This window comes from Mercenaria mercenaria, chromosome 13, assembly GCF_021730395.1.
Source record: "Mercenaria mercenaria strain notata chromosome 13, MADL_Memer_1, whole genome shotgun sequence".
NCBI classification, from domain to species: domain Eukaryota; kingdom Metazoa; phylum Mollusca; class Bivalvia; order Venerida; family Veneridae; genus Mercenaria; species Mercenaria mercenaria.
The window spans coordinates 6,910,490-6,930,310 of NC_069373.1; the positions used below are offsets into that span (position 1 = coordinate 6,910,490).

Below are 19,821 nucleotides of genomic sequence, written 5' to 3' on the forward strand. Positions count from 1 at the left end.
TTTTACAAATTGTGATGATACGAAGACATTTAGCAGCAATTGGCAGTATCTGACATTGAAGTTTACGGTTAAATTACCTCTTATTTAAATCTTTTCATAAAAAAGTTGTTTCGTTTCGTGAAAGCAGCCAAACATAGACGATCTACTTTCGATTTGAAAAACTACAAGAAAATACAATCTAATGTTTCGCCGATTTGTTTATTTCTCGAAAAATAAGAATTAAAATCATTTTTAATATCAGTAGTAACTAAACAAACCAGTAGAGCTCTTCTTTCCGATAATTTATCCGTTTACTGACTGCAAAATTCAACCCATGCAAAGTTTATATAGAAATCATATGAGCGTGTTTACGTTCAATGTGGGAGAATTAAGCTGATCGGCTATGTTACCTAACGCATCCAGACGATTCAGATTTTGTTTTTAAAAAAGCATTGTGTGCGTTTCTGTAATTTTATATACGTTTTTATACGCTTAGAAATTATTAGACATGCGTATTTGCATTATTTCTATACGTAATTTACGCTAATACGCATCTTATCTGGAGCCCTGAGGAACTATTTTTTGTCTTTCGCTGGATGTTACCCAAGCTTTGTAAGCCTGCGCAATTCTTAAAATGCACATTTATGCTTAATGAGTTACATTCGAGAATTGCACAATTACAAGTCATAAATATGACAGATTACATCGTATATTGGTCATAGCAAAGGGAATTGACACAACTTAACTTCATTCATGCAGTGAACTGTTTGAAGTTTGAGAAATCTAACGGAACTACATCCCTTCACTGTGTTATTTGGTCCATTTAGAGAATCGTTGGATAGCAAGGACTCGTCAAAAGGCTTTCAGCCTTTAGCAGACTCAAAAAATCTATTTTCAGAGGGAAAAAATCTATTTCTAGTAACTATGACCTTGACCTTGACCAAATGGCATTAAAATGACCTTTTTTGTCACAAAAAGAAAAGAAAAAAAAAAGCAAAATGTTTTGGATCTCAGTAGGATTTGAACCAACACCCTTCCGTCCCACAGACTAAAAAGTAGCTTTGGCCCAACGCTCTAGACCACTGCGCCACTGTGGAATTTTCTAAGTGTGAAGCTTAAATTAGTTATCCTGACCTTGAACTTGACCCCAAATATAATCCCAACCTTGGTTTTTTCTATAAGCTACCTATAGGCCAAGCTTAATTTCAATACATCAATGCAAGCTAAAGTTATTGAGTGGAAACCATTTTTTCTATTTTTAGCCACAGCGACCTTGACCTTGACCCAAAATGCAATCCCAACCTTCGTCTCCTTACCATCTATCTGCAGGCCAAGTTTGGCGTCTATAGCTTGTTCCAAACTAAAGTTATTGTGCGGAAACCAAGTTTGACGCCAGTTTGACGCCCACCCGCCCGACGACATACCCCAATCTAATAACTGGTTTTCTATGAAAACCTGGTTAAAAAAAACAATTTCATTCTTGTAGATTTACCTATTTCCAATAATATGGTCACATCAAATGTATAAGCTTGTGTGCTTAATTTTCACAATTTTTCTACCTTACTTGACTGCTTATTTTTGTTATTATTTTGAATTATTTTACATCAAACCTAATTTCTGTCAAAACAAGGCAGTCTGAAAGACAGCTAAATCCCCCGCCACTGTAAGGATAGTGAAAGGGTAAACCTTTGATTTTAGCTGTGACCTTGACCTTGAACTGACATGGTTGACTCATGAATTCTGCACAACGTCTTGATGAGGTGATCATTTGACTAAAGTTTCATGAAAATCCTTCAAGGGGTTTAGGAGATACAGAGCTGAAACATTTGACCTTCAGTTGTGACCTTGACCTTGAGTTGACATGACTGACTCATGAGTTCTTGATGAGGTGATCATTTGACCCAAGTTTGATGAAAATCCTTCAAGGGGTTAAGGAGATACAGAGTGGACACCAAATGGAAGGCTCAAACCTTCGACCGACCCTTAGTTGTGACCTTGACCTTTAGCTGGCATGGTTGACTCATAATTTCTGCACATTGTTCTGATGAGGTAATCATTTGACCCAAGTTTTATAAAATTCCTTCAAGGGGTTTAGGAGATACAGAACAGACACGAAATGGAAGGCTCAAACCTTTGACCTTCAGTTGTGACCTTGACCTTGAGCCGACATGGCTGACTCATAAGTTCTGCACATCGCCTTGATGAGGTGATTGTTTAACCCAAGTTTGATGAAAATACTTCAAGGGGTTTAGGAGATATAGAGCGGACACAAAATGGAAGGCTCAAACCTTTGACCCTATGTTGTGACCTTGACCTTGAGCTGGCATGACTAACTCATGGGTTCTGCACATTGTCTTGATGAGGTGATCATTTGACCCAAGTTTTATAAAATTCCTTCAAGGGGTTTAAGAGATATAGAGCTGACACAAAATGGAAGGCTCAAACCTTGGACCCTTAGTTGTGACCTTGACCTTGAGCCAGCATGGCTGACTCATGGGTTCTGCACATCATCTTGATGAGGTGATCATTTGACCCAAGTTTTATAAAATTCCTTCAAGGGGTTTAGGAGATATAGAGCGGACACAAAATGGCAGGCTCAAACCTTTGACCGTGAGTTGTGACCTTGACCTTGAACCAACAAGGTTGACTCATGGGTTCTGCACATCGTCTTGATGAGGTGATCATTTGACCCAAGTTTCATGAAAATCCTTATAGGGGTTTAGGAGATATGGACCGGACACGATTTTGTTACGGACGGAAGGACGGACGCAGACCATTCCTATAATCCCTCCGCCACGGCAGGGGATTAATCAACCTTAAGAATAACATTAGTGCTGACTGCTTAACACTTTACACACTGGATATAATAGATTCTGGCCCGTATCACTGCTACCAGCCATTATTCTAGGTTTCTGGTTAAAAAACTTTACACCTTCACTTTCATTTAATCAAATGTGCAGATCTACCTTAACTGGAAGCTGGCACATAGTACCTATAATAGAATGCTGTATTGGTAAATGTCAAACAAAGAGTAACAGACTGAAAACAGACATACATTATTCTTTTAAAAGAATAAAGTCAGCCTAGAGAAAACATGCAGTAAGTAAACATCAATAGCTGAGACAGACTCTTTCATCGATCTAGAGTTATCAATAATTCAACAGCTGTAGTAGCAGATGTTCTTCTTTCTTCTCTGTTTTTGACTGGTAAACTGATACACTGCCAAATTTATCTGCACTGTAATTACATATCTCAGTATGTCCTGGTGGGCCAGTCTGTCTACTGCTTCTAATCCATCAGTGTGCTTTGAAATCATAGGTTTTTGGGGGAGACTAGGACTCAGGAAAATGAAAAAGACACTCGTGGAAAATGAAAAAGAAAACATCTGTTTCTAGCAAGAATATCATTATTGCAACTCGTATGCAAACATTTTGATATTTATCTATCATTACTCATTAAATCTGACCTAGGACAGTGGGTTTTTTTTGTGATGACTGAAGCATGACCATAGTCAACTGTGCAGTGAAGCCCGTGTTGTAATTCACATAATACAATAATTAACAACATCAAATGTTTTTAATGCTGATAACAAACTCACAAATCACAATTAAAGTGAATTTCTTCAAAACTGCCAAACTTTTCTAAAATTCAGAGCAGCGTTATCAACAAATTATTGTCAAAAGTAGGCATATCTCAAAAATCGCTAGTTGAAACTTAGTTTGCCACAAGATCTGTCACCACCACAAGAGTTTAGCTGGGAGAGAAGAGTTACCTGGTGATATTTTTTGCGCATCATATACAACTCCTCATTCACTTCCTGCACATCTTTCTTCTTAGGCATTTTCATAAACCTTGTCATTGCGTGTTCATGTTCTATAAATATACAAATATTAAATCATCAAATAAACTTGTCTTCCTTTAACTATAAAACACACTTTAAGAAATACTTTTTAATTTTTAGTGAAACACACAAAAACTGATCACATGCTGTAGTTTTATACACATGATAAGAGGAAAATAAAATAGAACTTACCATAAAACTTCAATTTTGAAATTTATCATAATTATGATGCTGTGGTGGGGATGTTCAAGTTCATTTACAAACTTTGCTATCTATCTGCATATGTGACTCCTCCAGAAGCTTTCCCTAGTTCTATTATAAGCATGGTGTAAAAAGCATCCATGTGGGATCCTGATTTACAGTCACTTTTGAAAGACAATTACTACTGTAATTTTACAACTAAACATACAGTTTCTTGGCTCTGTATCCAGATTTTAAATACTGTGAAATCATTAATATCCGAGGGGATGGTGCACTGACTTCTGAATCTCATGGTTGCAACAGTCCACAAAGTCAAACAATCCAAATGAACATATTAAAATTCTCTGAAATCCAAAAATGCATATTCCCAAATAAAATTATTGTCAGACTATCTTTAATACAAAAAGATGTTGAAATCTGCACAAAAATTGAAGTATGAAACTTACCATGTGTGGCTATTTGAAACATTTCATACATTGTTGAGATTTCTGAAAAAGTAGAAAATGAATGTTTGTTTTACTGTTGTTCGACTTTAGTCACATTATGACAATCTAAGTTATATGACATCTTTACAGTTTAAACTTGAGAAAGATCCAACGTAACTCCTCCAGTGAGGTTGTGCCCTACAACCAATATAATATTATTATGATTTGGCTGTTTAAAGATACACATGAAAGTGCGAAAATTCTCAAATGATACAAGTGGTAAAACCATGTTACCATTTACATATGTAAATGATATAAAATGTGTGCATTTAAAAGTGAAAATAAAAAGATGCTTTAGTAGAAAAGCACATGCCACACCCAAAGTGTAGTAGTCATAGGAAAGTAGTCAATAGGGGACAGGAGCAAAAGGCAAAGAGACACTGACTGCTGGCTTAGTGACTTAAATGCAATAGGGATCATCTACTCGGCAAATGTAGGTCAAAACTATATTGGAGAGCTTGACCAATACCAGAGAAAGTGGCTCTTAAGCAGCAAAAGGCATGACGAGACAGATAAGAACTCTGCTGGTGCATCAAAATTTAAATCCTTTCGAGATGATATCAAATCCAATTCCACTATGTGGTATTATCCCCACTCCTTACATTGACAATGCAAGCATAATGTAGAAAAGTGACAGATACTTGCAGCAGAAGTTGCCACTGAGGACTATAAACCCTGCATTGCACTTGTGTATAAACCCTGCATTGCACTGGTGTATAAACCCTGCATTGCACTAGTGTATAAACCCAGCATTGCACTGGTGTATAAACCTGGCATTGCACTGGTGTATAAACCTGGCATTGCACTTGTGTATAAACCCGGCATTGCACCAGTGTATAAACCCTGCATTGCACTGCTGTATAAACCCGGCATTGATGGCATTGGTATGCAGACCAGTTTATACACATTCCCATGTTTATCAAATTTTCTTATATTGCTTTCATCAGTGGACCATCAGTGGACATTCACATTTCTCTATGACTGCAGTCCTGACTAACCACTTTCTCTGCACAAACCTGTGACAAATCTGCAGCCAAATTTCTATTGTTTCTGAGATGCCTGGAAATCGTTAGCAGCATGATGAAAGAGGAGCTGGTGTATCCATACACTACATAGAGTAATGCTACTATATGCCTCAGCTACACACATTTTCCCAAATGAATGGAACAAAATTAAGAATTAGATGCTATCAGATGCAGTTAATAATTGATAGTGTTCTTACCATCTAGATCAGCCTGGATGGCTTTAGTCATTGGATACATCATTGTCTCAGAGAACTGTGCTGACAGCACTTGCTGTAAGGAACTGATCTGTAAACAAAATAAAACTTTCTCTATTGTCTGAACAAACATTTTACAGCAGCCATACATGTACAGTCTCAGTCAAAACTGATCCAGCATAACACTAAGTTATGACTGCATTATATCAATTTATATCTGCAAGAATGTCATTCAACCAACAAAGACTGTGTTTTACTTACACCATCACCTGTTCCTGGATTCCGTACCAGTACTCACTTGTTCCCAATATGCATTAATATACTGGGAAATATCAACTTAAAATGGGTACAAATACGAAAATTAAACATTCAAATATTCATAATTATATTAAATATTCTTCAGAAATACTAATATTGGAATGTTCTAATATTTGCTCCCATCCTTGATGTAAACACATCATTACTTTGTGTCAAACTGTGGTGTTGTAATTAGCGACTTTCATACCTCTCAAGTTCCTGTCAAAAATCTATTCAAAAGCTGTTTTGGTCATAATAATGATTTGATACATAAGCTTTTCCTAAAGACCGATTATTTTCACAAAATATTCATTTCAGTTATAATAAAGAAATCAAGAGGGCCATACAGCTCCTAAGTCGCTCATCTGTCACAGACCTAAGATGACTGTTTGACCTTGAATATATGTATGAAATACTGTATCATGAATGGTAACAACTGTGTTTAATATGAACTAGTGGCCCCTAAAAGGTCCAAAGTGCCACCATTTGGATAAATTTGGGAGAAGATCTTACAATGACGCTACAAACCAAGTTTCATGAAGATCCGTAGTAAGGTTCTTTCATGAGAAGTGGTCATTTAAATGTTTTTTTTTCTATTTTTAGTCCTAGCAACCCCAAAAGGGACCAAAGGCCCAATTTAAACAAACTTGAAAATGGACCTTATAAAGATGCTATATAGATCAACTTTGATGAAGATTCATCAAGCAGTTTGTGAAAAGAGAAGTTGCTTAAAGTTTTTTTCTACTTTTAGTTCTAGCGGCCCCAGAAAGGGGTTAAGCGCCCTCATTTAAAACAAATTTTGGAGAGGACCTCACATTGATGCTACAGACCAAGTCTGTTGAAGATCCATCAAGCGGTTCATTAGAAGAAGTTGTTAAAAGGTATTTCTATTTTTTATCTCTAATGGTCACAAACAGGGACAGAGTGTCTCCATCTGAAAAAAGTTGGGATAGGGCCTTATAACAATGCTACAGACCAAGTCTGATGAATATCTATCAAGCTATTCATGAGAAGAAGTCATGTAAAGGTTTTTCTACTTAAGCTGTACCGGCCCCTAAAAGGGGTCAAGTGGGATCATTTGAACAAACTTGAGAGAGGACCTTGCCAGAATGTTACAGACCAAGTTTGGTGTAATTCTGACCAGCGGTTTCAGAGAACATATTAGACACTGAGAACAAACACCCCTACTAGGGATCAAACACACAACCTTTTGATCCATAGTCTATATACTAATACTCTACCTACCAACATAACTGGGCAGACTTATCAACAGAAGCAGTTTCATATTCAAACATTTGGCATTCATTTCAGTAATATACAGCACTTTATTATTTGAGTTAAAAAGTATTTGCCATCAACCATATCTACCCTGTTGACACTTACATTGTCTAGATATGCAGCAAACTGTTCCAACGTTGATGTCAGTATACTATTTTCTGTTTCTAGTGGAAATTTCTGAAACATAAAATCAATATAATTATTATCTACTGCTGAAAACTGATCTAGATTTACACAGTTAAAGCTTTGAAGACATAAACAAATTTTAAATTTTTTGTGTAACATACTTTTTAAGCTTAGGTGTTGACATGATAAATAAAGACTGAAATCATTAAGGCCATATTCAGAATTGTTTGTTGTTTGTCTCTTATATAGCAGTATACAAAATCTCCACAGTCTTCTAACAGCTTTAACATCTGGTAACTAATCAATCATGGACATTAACCCTCACCCTGCTAAATTTCTATAATGAACTTGTCCATCTTTCAATTTGGACAGTACCATTAACTGTTAAAATGGGCACATACCAAAAAGATACTGCCTGAATGGTCATGATCTACACTGGTCGCAAAGGCAGAATCAGTCGTGTCCAGCATGATAAGGGTTAAAATTGCAATTGTAATAAAGGCTATTCCACTAACTGTAAAAACAAGGGCAACATTTGATAGAAGTGATCTCCTCAAACATTGCAAGAGAAACTCTGTGGCTGCACACAGCAACGACTAGAGAAAACAGTGTTTACTTGAAGTTCATAATTCCTCAGATGTTGTGAGAGAGACTGTGTGGTTGCAAAGCTGCGAACAGCAAGACAAGAGAAAACAGTGCTTACCTGAAGTTCATTATTCCTCAGCTGTTGTGAGAGAGACAGTTTGGCTGCATACAGCAAGACAAGAGAAAACAGTGCTTACCTGAAGTTCATAATTCCTCAGATGTTGTGAGAGAGACGGTGTGGCTGCACACAGAAATGGTAAGAGAAAACAGTGCTTACCTGAAGTTCATAATCCTCAGATATTGTAAGAGAGAAGCTCTGTGACTGCACACAACATCTGTGGACTTATGAACTTCAAGTAAGCACTGTTTTCTCTTGCCATTGCTGTGTGCAGCCACAGAGTTTCTCTCTCACAACATCTGAGGAATTATGAATTTCAGGTAAGCACTGTTTTCTCTTGTCGTTGTTGTGTGCAGTCACAGAGCTTCTCTCTTACAATATTTGAGGATTATGAACTTCAGGTAAGCACTGTTTTCTCTTATTGTTGCTGTGTGCAGCCACAGAGCTTCTCTCTCACAACATCTGAGGAAATATGAACATGAACTTCAGGTAAGCACTGTTCAGGAAAACAGTGCTTACTTGAAGTTCATAAGTCCACAGATGTTGTGAGAGAGATGGTGTGGCTGACATAGCAACAACAAGAAAAAACAGTGCTTACCTGAAGTTTATAATTCCTCAGATGCTGTGAGAGAGACAGTGTGGCTGCACACAGCAACAACAAGAGAAAACAGTGCTTACCCGAAGTTCATAATTCCTCAGATGTTGTGAGAGAAACTGTGTGACTGCACACAGCAACAACAAGAGAAAACAGTGCTTACCCGAAGTTCACAATTCCTCAGATGTTGTGAGAGAAACTGTGTGACTGCACACAGCAACGACAAGAGAAAACAGTGCTTACCCGAAGTTCATAATTCCTCAGATGTTGTGAGAGAGACGGTGTGGCTGCACAAAGCAACGGCAAGAGAAAACAGTGTTTACCCGAAGCTCACAATTTCTCAGATCTATGTTGTGAGAGAGACGGTGTGGCTGCACAAAGCAACGGCAAGAGAAAACAGTGCTTACCCGAAGTTCACAATTTCTCAGATCTATGTTGTGAGAGAGACGGTGTGGCTGCACAAAGCAACGGCAAGAGAAAACAGTGTTTACCTGAAGTTCACAATTCCTCAGATCTATGTTGTGAGAGAGACAGTGTGACTGTACACAGCAACAACAAGAGAAAACAGTGTTTACCTGAAGTTCATAATTCCTCAGATGTTGTGAGAGAGACAGTGTGACTGCACAAAGCAATGGCAAGAAAAACAGTGCTTACCTGAAGTTCACAATTCCTCAGATCTATGTTGTGAGAGAGACAGTGTGACTGTACACAGCAACAACAAGAGAAAACAGTGTTTACCTGAAGTTCATAATTCCTCAGATGTTGTGAGAAAGACGGTGTGGCTGCACAAAGCAACGGCAAGAGAAAACAGTGCTTACCTGAAGTTCATAATTCCTCAGATGTTGTGAGAGAGACAGTGTGACTGCACAAAGCAACGGCAAGAGAAAACAGTGCTTACCTGAAGTTCATAATTCCTCAGATGTTGTGAGAGAGACAGTGTGACTGCACAAAGCAATGGCAAGAGAAAACAGTGCTTACCTGAAGTTCATAATTCCTCAGATGTTGTGAGAGAGACTGTGTGGCAGCACACAATTCATTCTGAGCACTCATCACTCTCTGGCAGCAGTTGTGGAGCCCCATGCTGTACTTCTTCAATACCATTGCATCTTTCTCAAAAACTGACAAAAGATTTCTCGTCTGGAAAATAAAGTTTAAAGAAAAATCTCATTTTGGGATGTAAGGATCAATTATCAGACCATATGAGGAAAGCAGTGTATATTAGATAAATTATATATAGGCCGATCATACTGAATAATGAGAGACATGGTGGTGTCTAAACAATACAAGTTTCCTAAAAGAAAAATGGAAATCAGAGGAAGATCCAAGCAAAATACTCTCATCTCTCTCAAATACAGGTTATTTTCTGAAATGATTAATATACAAATGTACAAGGGCTGTTCAAATATAACATAAGACTTTTGCTGTCAAAAGCGGCATATTGTGTAAAGAGCAATGCAAACTATATCTTAATAATTTGCAATCTTTCTCTAATCTGGTCATACATTTTTGTAACAGCTGATAGGGTAAATGCATAGAACAATTATATTACCATACCTAAGTATAACCGGCACAGTTACTTTCTAATCTGTCATGATTTAAATTTGATCGCTAATGTTTGCACTGATGAAACACTTGTTTACCAGAAAATATGTCAAAGTGCAGCAGCATGTCACTGCAACATCCGTCGAAAGTATAGCATCATTCGGATGTTGGAGACGGAAGTAAACAACGTTTAAACCAAGTGAGTATTACTGTTTATAATGCATGCTATGTCATGTTTAGTTTTGTAGAATTTTGACAAACAACAACTGAAATTTATAAACTAATGCAGAAGACCCCACAACAATATTCAGTCATCTGTGTCTTGGTCTTCAAGTGGTACAATTCCCAAATGGCCCAGACTTGCTTAAAGAGAGCGTATGTGGAGAGAGAAAACAAAGAATCTGTGATTTGATGTTAATGTCAAAGTATGACACCTTTGATAAAGACCAAGTACTCACGAAGCACACCCTGTCTGAGATGCTTGACATGTGTTCATACTTTTTTCAGTATTCTAACCACACAACTAATGACTTAGGTATTGTTCATCAAAATTAATAAAATAAATGTACAAATATTAATTAATGCAAACTTAATGAAAGCATCTCGATGAAGGCATGACATCGTACATGTCGTTTAAATATGATCACTGAGCGCCGGGTTCATGTTAGTGACTGTTTTTGAAGTGGCGTAACTCCTGACTGTATGATCATAATCACATCAAATTTGCAGTGTCAAAGTTAGCAGAGAGATTGCAGATCATGATGGTTTACTTTTTGTTTTGCTTCATTAAAGTATGTTAAAGCTAGAGACTAAGTCTATGTTATTTTTGAACAGCCCTCCTATAAAGGCAGCATTGGCCTCTACTGTCTATTAATTAAAAGAAATCCATAACAAGAGTGAACCTTTTAAAAGTTTTTGTAAAGAAGGCCAAAACAGACCTAGCTATAGCTACTAGTGGTGTGCATGTTAGACAAGAAAGTAGTAAATATGATAAAATCCTGTTGTAAGTTACTTTGGCATCTGTAATTTAATGCATCTGTATGCATCTGAGCAAAACTGTCATTTTTTGTTGACAGATCTATCTATATGACAGATACCCATATGTTAGCAAACAGAATTATAGTTTTACTCTCACTTTTGTATGATGACTTTGTTGCACATTTCTTCATGTATATTAATTTTGATATTATTATACTTTTATATCATTTAGCAAGCTATTGCTATACAATTTACGCAGTTATAACAGGTAAGCAAGTAGAAACCATTACTTTTGTTCATTTAAAGTATCACTTCCCAGATAGTAATAAATTATGATATGAATCACAATATAAAGTTGGTGTATCATAATATACCCTGACTTTAAATTTCTGTTTATTATATACCTATCCCAGTGATGAGAGTCAGTGATGTCACGGGTCCATACAAAATGGATACAGCCATTGCCACTGCCATCTCACTGATTTACTAACTTAAAAACTGCCTAGGATAATGATGAGAACAGTTAACATTTTTATGAAAGTTTAAACATGTTTTATCAATACTGCATGGCTGAAATGCTTTAGAGTATTTCCTTTTAAGATTAATTGCCACCACCAAATAGTTTGGTTTGGATTATACTGGACAAAAAGGTGTGACCACTGGAACAAAACCAAAATGAAAATATCATTCAATTTTGGCAGTACCATTTATTATTCGAAGGGTTTTCACTGAAAATTTACTGACTGAATAGTGGCAGGCTAATTTTGGGTTGCACTGGCCGCAAAGTCAGGATCAGTTGCCGCAAGCAGGCTGAAGGTAAAAGTTATAATAGTAATATGTACATGTCATACATAATATAAACTGACAGAAAATTATAACAAGAGCTCCTCCAAGCAGGGCAATATATGCCCGAAGGGTTACATCAGAGGATGGGAGCAAACTTTAAAGAACTTGACTCTTGAAGCCCAAAAAACTGGAACAACAAAGGGAAGAACTTAAAAAAAAAAAAATTTAAGTCCACAAAAAATATTCAAAGTCCACAAAAAAATCGTAACCAGGTACAGGTATGTCAAAATAGACCTAAAAATTGGAGGTACCATCAATGTTGTACCACAAAAGTGGTCTCGGTTTTTCCCTATGGCCAATAATAAAAATTTTTCAAAAAAAAAGCTATTTATAGTAACATAAAAGGGAAGTAATTCAAAAAAATTTATTGTAAGTGAACAAAAAAGGGATCTACCAAATAACAAGAGCTGTCCGTAAGACAGCCAAGCTCGAATATTCGAAATATTGTCCCAGAAGCAGGAAAATATTACCCAAAAAGGTTAAATATCAAAAGAGTTTTAAGTTCAAAAGGGGGAATAATTTGACCAAAATGCATATCAGTTATGGGACTTGCTGCTATCAACTAGTTTTATAACCCCGAAGGCACATGTGAAGTTTCAATTCAATATCTGCATTAGTTTTGGAGATAGAAACTTGCATGTAAAACTTTAACCAGCATTTTCAAAGTCTAAAAGGGGGCATAATTTGCCCAAAGTACATGCCAGAGTTATGGGACTTGATCCAGTGAGGTAAGTAATTGATCTAGAAAAAGAAAAAATAAGTTTCAGATCTATATGCCTTTTAGTAATAGCTGTATGTACTTGCATGCAAAACTTTAACCAGAATTTGCTAAGTCCAAAAGGGGACATAATTTGGCCAAAATGAAGGTCAGAGTTATGGGACTTGCTGCTATCAACTAGTTTTATAACACCGAAGACACATGTGAGTTTTAAATCAATATCTGCATTAGTTTTGGAGATAGTAACTTGCATGTAAAACTTTAACCAAAATTTTCTAAGTCTAAAAGGGGGCATAATTTGCTCAAAAAACATGTCAGAGTTATGGGACTTGACCCAGTGAGGTTGGTAATTGATCTAGAAAAAGAAAAAGTAGGTTTCAAATCTATATGCCTTTTAGAAATAGCTGTATGTACTTGCACGCAAAACTTTAACCAGAATTTTCTAAGTCCAAAAGGGGGCATAATTTGGCCAAAATGAAGGTCAGAGTTATGGGACTTGCTGCTATCAACTAGTTTTATAACCCAGAAGACACATGTGAAGTTTCAAATCAATATCTGCATTAGTTTTGGAGATAATAACTTGCATGTAAAACTTTAACCAAAATTTTCTAAGTCTAAAAGGGGGCATAATTTGCTCAAAAAACATGTCAGAGTTATGGAACTTGACCCAGTGAGGTTGGTAATTGATCTAGAAAAAGAAATCAAAGGCCTGAAGGGCCTGAGTCGGCTAATGATTGATGTACTGACAGTATAGTCTACCAGTTTCAGTTTGTTTTTAGTTTTTTTCCCCAACTAAAGAGAGATTTTGTTACAATAAATGAAATGAACATTCGGTCGATGCCTAGTAAAACTTTTATTGACATTATACAAGTATTTAAACCCAATATATTTCTCTAAAATTGAAGAGTGGTTCGCAGAAATAAAAATGTTGAAAGTACAAACTATTATTTGACAGCTGACACTAAGATACTGCCCATGACTTTATATATTTTTCCAGTAAACATTTACCTCCGGCATTGCCAAAAGAGGCAATTATCGGCAGGTATATATTCGCACATGATAAAATTTGAATATGACAATTTATAATATTAAAATTTTACAGCGCGGATTGCCACATACAATTTGTAACGGATGGACAAAAGAACTGATATTTTACAGATATTATAATGGGCCTGGCGATAGCCTTGTCATATGTTAGGTATTTTTCAATCACATTATAAGTGATGTCAATTTAAAGTATACTTACTTTTGGTTTAGAGATACATGCATGTAAATGTTGCTGAATGTCAATATATAGTGTAACCGATATTAATAAATGCAGTTCTTTTTTAGTTAAAACTATCATTTAGTCTATTTCAGACTTGTTAACCCCTTAAAAATCATGTCTGTTATCCCGAAGTCCATCCACTTTCAATTATCCATTTTGATTCATGTAGACAAACAGGCCCAGACTGGGCAGAAAAATGTTTGAGCCATTTTAACGTGGTCGGTGGCAGGGTGGGTGTGGGGAGGGGTGTTTCTTTCCGCTTTAAATTGCAGTCAGATTTTGAAATGGGCATTGCGGCAGGTGGTATAAGGGCAAATGTATCAAACTGTAAAGTGGCAACATGGGGGAAGGGTGTGGGAGGATACCCCTTCCTGCAAGTAGGGTTTGGGGTATTACCACAAGAAATGTTTGAATATGTAGACCCTTGATACAGCCTTTGGTGCGATTTTAACTGAAAATCTTCTGTTTCAATTTCTAAATATTACCTAGATTCTATCATGTATGTTACTTGAATGTTAAAATTTCATAACACAGCTTGATATTTACCCAAAATATTATATCCGGATACGATTACACTTTTCTCCAGTTTCAACAATATATTTTACAAATTGTGATGATACGAAGACATTTAGCAGCAATTGGCAGTATCTGACATTGAAGTTTACGGTTAAATTACCTCTTATTTAAATCTTTTCATAAAAAAGTTGTTTCGTTTAGTCAAAGTAGCCAAACATAGACGATCTACTTTCGATTTCAAAAACTATAAGAAAATACAATTTAATGTTTCGCCGATTTGTTTATTTCTCGAAAAATAAGAAATAAAATCATTTTTAATATCAGTAGTAACTAAACAAACCAGTAAGAGCTTCTTCTTCCGATAATTTATCCGTTTACTGACTGCAAAATTCAACCCACGCAAAGTCGTAGAAGCGTTGTTATAAACAGGTCACGCGTGTTCGCCGAAAAGTGTCCAGAATGTAGTTAGGATTCATCCGAGAAGTCTCGCAAGAATTAACGTACTGCACATATCTTATTCGGGTCATTTAAAATGAAGCTGTCATAATTTAATTTCATCGATGTGGTAAACTCTTTGATAAGAGACATTCCAATGCTTTCAGAGGTACCCACTCAATAAAATACTAGCAGTATGTTCTGGAACTATATTTTGTCTTTCGCTGGATATTACGCAAGCTTTGTAAGCCTGCGCAATTCATAAAATGCACAGCGCAATAAATTTGTTATTTGCGCAATGATTTTAGAGATTTATTTTTTGAAACGGACAGGGTAACAAATGGATAATTTGGCTAATAAGTTAATCTTCAGTTTTTATTTGAATTTGTGAACATCATATTTGCTATTTTGTGACAAAAGGGCATAAAATTCGTCACCATAATCCTATGCGCAAATGTATTACCAAATCCCGCAGAATCGTTATGCGTGTTTATGCTTAAGGAGTTACCGCGGAAGAAAATACGTGGCTTTATTCGAGTATTGCACAATTACAAGTCATAAATATGACAGATTACATCGTATATTGGTCATAGCAAATAGGATTGACATAAATGAACTTATTCGATCAATGAACTCTTCGAAATTAGAGACAATCTAATGGAACTACATCACTTCGCTGTGTTGTGAGGCCATTTAAGAATGAGAAATCGGGCGATAGCAAGGACTCGTCAAACGCTTGACAGCGTTTAGCCGACTCAAAAATAAGTTTCAAATCTATATGCCTTTTAGAAATAGCTGTATGTACTTGCACGCAAAACTTAAACCAGAATTTTCTAAGTCCAAAAGGGGGCATAATTTGGCCAAAATGAAGGTCAGAGTTATGGGACTTGGTGCTATCAACTAGTTTTATAACCCCGAAGACACATGTGAAGTTTCAAATCAATATCTGCATTAGTTTTGGAGATAGCAACTTGCATGTAAAACTTTAACCAAAATTTTCTAAGTCCAAAAGGGGGCATAATTTGCTCAAAATACATGTCAGAGTTATGGGACTTGACCCAGAGAGGTTGGTAATTGACCTAGAAAAAGAAAAAATAAGTTTCAAAGCTATATGCCTTTAATTGATGGCTGTATGTACTTGCATGCAAAAACTTAACCAAGGTGTGACGCCGACGCCGACGCAAGGGTGAGTAGAATAGCTAGACTATTCTTCGAATAGTCGAGCTAAAAACAAGAGCACTGCAATGCAGAGGCAGAGCAATATACACAAAGCAGTCATATATGACCTTTGACCCCTAAGTGTGACCTTGACCTTGAAGCAAGTCATCCGAAACATGCGCTCTGCATGTCGTCTCAGTGTGGTAAACATTTTTGCCAAGTTTCTTTGAAATCCTTCAAGCAGTTCAAGAGATACAGGGCGGACACGAAACAAACTGATATGACATTTGACCCCTAAGTGTGACCTTGACCTTGAAGTGAGTCATCTGAAACATGCGCTATGCACGTCGTCTAAGTGTGATTAACATTTGTGTCAAGTTTCTTTGAAATTCTTCAATTGGTTCAAGAGTTACAGGGCGGACACGAAATTGCTAACGGATGGACAGACGGACACCGGGGGTATTACATAATACATCCCTTATAATAATGCTGATAGATAATTTCATTCACAGCTTAATCCACGGGGGAGGAACTGTTATATGAGACTTGGCTGTGGAGGATATCATGTTACAGATTTAGGATGCTGCTGCTACAGTTTTCCTAGATAATGTTACAGCATATGGAGGATAATAATTGCTGTAGGTGGTTTGTTTGCCAAAGAAATGGTAAAGGTTTGTCTCTGTTTTGCAAAAAAATAAATTGTATTTCCAGATTAATGGTATGTACATCATATGAGACATGGCTTAACATGCAAAACACAGTATATTGAAGTCTATCAAGCCTTTTATGACAGAATTTGAAATTTTGATATAAAATTATCAAAAAGGAATTGATTAAAAGATATTTCAACCATATTTTATGCTCATTGCATCGATAAATTTCCCCTTCAGTCATGCACTTTTAATACGAGGTAGAAAAATTACTGTGGGTCTAATTTTTTGTGGTTTTATAAAATGTTACAGTTTAGCAGGCAGGATATGTTACAGTTGCGGGATGCTACTTCTGTATGTGTTACAGATTTAGGATGATATTTTTTTCTACTTCAGGAATCTGCAGTTAGATGTAAATAATGCCACACAACATTTATTTCGAAAGGGCTAGCACTGGAATGAAAAAAAATCAAATTCTGTCATAAAACGCTTGATAGACTTCAATATACTGTGTTTCACATGTTAAGCCATGTCTCAAATGACGTACATACCACTGATCTACAAATACGATTTATTTTTTTGTTCCAGAGTTCTGGCCCCTTAAAGGGCTAAAATTTGCTATTTTGTCTTTTGCAGTCATATAGAGAATTTATTTATGATTTGATTTGATACAAACTTGCAAAATATCTTTAACAACAATAGATCTTGGCTTCTATGGTGAATCTGTCAGATTCAACCATAGCTTCCAGAGTTACGGCCCCTGACTAACCCCTGAAAGAACCAAAATTTGTTAATTTTTACCTTGTGAACAGGATAGAAGTGACATTTTACATTCCATTTTAACCACACTTACATACAATTTAAGTCACAATAAGACCTCGGTTCCTTTCGAAAACTGACTAGATTCCATCATGGCTTCTGGAGATACTGCCCCTGACGGGGCAAAATTTTCTATTTTGGCCCTTTCAGCCATATAGAGGTTTCATTTATGCTTTGATCTGATACAAACTTGCATAGAATGTTTATCTTGATGATTGAGAATTGTGCTTTATGGTAACCCAAGTATACTTTCACACTTGGTGATGGATTTTAAAAATTTTGTCAGAAGCTAACAAGGCACCCCTAGCAGACAGGAAGTTGTTCTCTCTGCAGTGAATACAGAACTTCATTCGATTGCTGAAAATTATTCATCACTCAAAAATTATGCAAGAAATGTTTCCAGTTAGTTAAGAAAATGATTATTTTCTTTTAAAAGATAAAACATTGGACAAAAATTGGAAAATATTGTCATTAAATAATAAGCCTAAAGCCTAAAGCCAGATAAAGAATGCAGCAAACTGGAACTGACATCACCGTGACCCCGGCTTCCTGTAAATTTTGCAAAGTATAATATTTGCTGTAACAGGTATGACACTTAATGTAAACTTTTTCACAGTGAATAGGTTCAAGTGAATTTTCACATTCTATTTTGAGTAGTGAATAGTTTCATTGTAATAAAATTTTAAGAGTTAAACCAAAGAGCTATAAAAATGAATAGATTCGCAACTTGAAAGGCATATAGAGCAAATCTCACCAACATTACATGGGAACTGAATGAGATCTTGTTTTAGCGGTGTATGAAACAGACAGCAGAATGATAAAAATTTGTGCGTGAAAAACTTTTTATCAGATCGTTTGTTTATAATGATAATGGTGTTTTTCTTAATGTTGTTAATATATTCTACACGGGGAAGAAATGAATTTGTGATTGGAAGTATGAGAAATCAACAGTGGTCGTTTGACCCAATTAGGTTTATTAAGTGATTGCCATATCATAGACTCTTCCACGTGTATACATACATGTACTACATATTAACTGTATTGCTAGACAGATGAGTGGAACAGACTAGGCTGTATCGCCAGTGTAATACTTTATTAAGATAACGCCGGTTAAGGCGGTGATACGTGCCAGGGGGAGATTATCTCCAGTTGAGATTCTGTGTATTAATCCATAACTTTATCATGAGATCACAGTACATTAGAGGTTCTAACTGACCAATCAGAGAGCTGCATTTTCGAGTACCTGCCAGTTTCCAATTGGGTATAACAAAGTATATTTACAATGAACATATAGTGATTTTAGAAATAAATATCACACTATTTTAGAAATCAAATCAAGACTTTTCACTGCACATGTCCCAGATGATGCTACAAACAACAAAACTTTTAAGTTTCATTGAAATATTATATCGATTTAATACCTTTATTTTAGTTAATAGTTTGAGATTTTACACAGGGAGTCTATGATAAAGTCCGAGTAAAATGTAATCAATACCCAAGTGAAATTAGTATCATTCCGTAATGTTTTGGACATGTTAAAATTATGAATACTTCTTTCCTAAAGTATATTTTTCGTAGGTTACTTTTTTTTTGTTGCAATGCTGCGTATCATTTTGGCTGCTTTGATCCATCATCATTGACGGGTGTTCAAATATACATATATTATTTTACACCGTAGTACAAATATACATATATTATTTTACACAGTAGTAAAATGCATTTAAGGCACCTGGTAATGCTTTAACATCATTGCTGCTTAATTCTTAGACTTGACAAATTTGACAGCTGACATGAGTTACTCCCCTTGAAATGTCAAATTACGCTCAAACTCCATGAAATTGTATGAAATCTGAAATACCTGGGGACTGTCTTCCAGTGCATCCTCTAGATGCAACTTTGGCATTTCCGGCATTGTAACTTAAATACGTCGACAAAACTAATTAGCACACAAAACGTGAATATTTTTCGGCTAATTGCAAAAAGTACGAAACAGGAAGTTGCCTAGCACTGTAAATTCGGAGCGAATAAAAATAAAATATTTTAGCTCAAAAATGCTCTATATTTGTTGTCATTGAATTAGAATAAATGTGGTCAATGCTTCTTTTTGTTTCAAGTTTTTAAGTATTGCAGTCAATTACAATATATTTGATTTCAATTTTGTGTTTATA

General features: G+C 36.0%; 1 protein-coding gene across 4 annotated transcripts in view; it reads right to left on the reverse strand.

Annotated features, from left to right (window-relative positions):
- LOC123529996 (DCC-interacting protein 13-alpha-like) overlaps positions 1–19,816 on the reverse strand; it is a 90,719-nt gene extending 70,903 nt beyond the window's left edge. For 2 of the 4 annotated variants that reach the window (XM_053521055.1, XM_053521054.1), the window contains exons 1-6: positions 19,512–19,814; positions 9,703–9,861; positions 7,406–7,477; positions 5,729–5,816; positions 4,468–4,509; positions 3,752–3,852 (exon numbers count right to left, since the gene is read on the reverse strand). In XM_053521055.1, the coding sequence (XP_053377030.1) occupies positions 3,752–3,852; positions 4,468–4,509; positions 5,729–5,816; positions 7,406–7,477; positions 9,703–9,861; positions 19,512–19,565 (516 nt within the window). In that variant the 5' untranslated portion in view covers positions 19,566–19,814. Of the gene's footprint in view, positions 1–3,751; positions 3,853–4,467; positions 4,510–5,728; positions 5,817–7,405; positions 7,478–9,702; positions 9,862–19,511 lie in introns of all 4 variants that reach the window. The other 2 variants (XM_053521056.1, XM_053521057.1) reach the window with 2 other exon arrangements.
- Between the last annotated feature and the right edge of the window lie 5 nt (positions 19,817–19,821).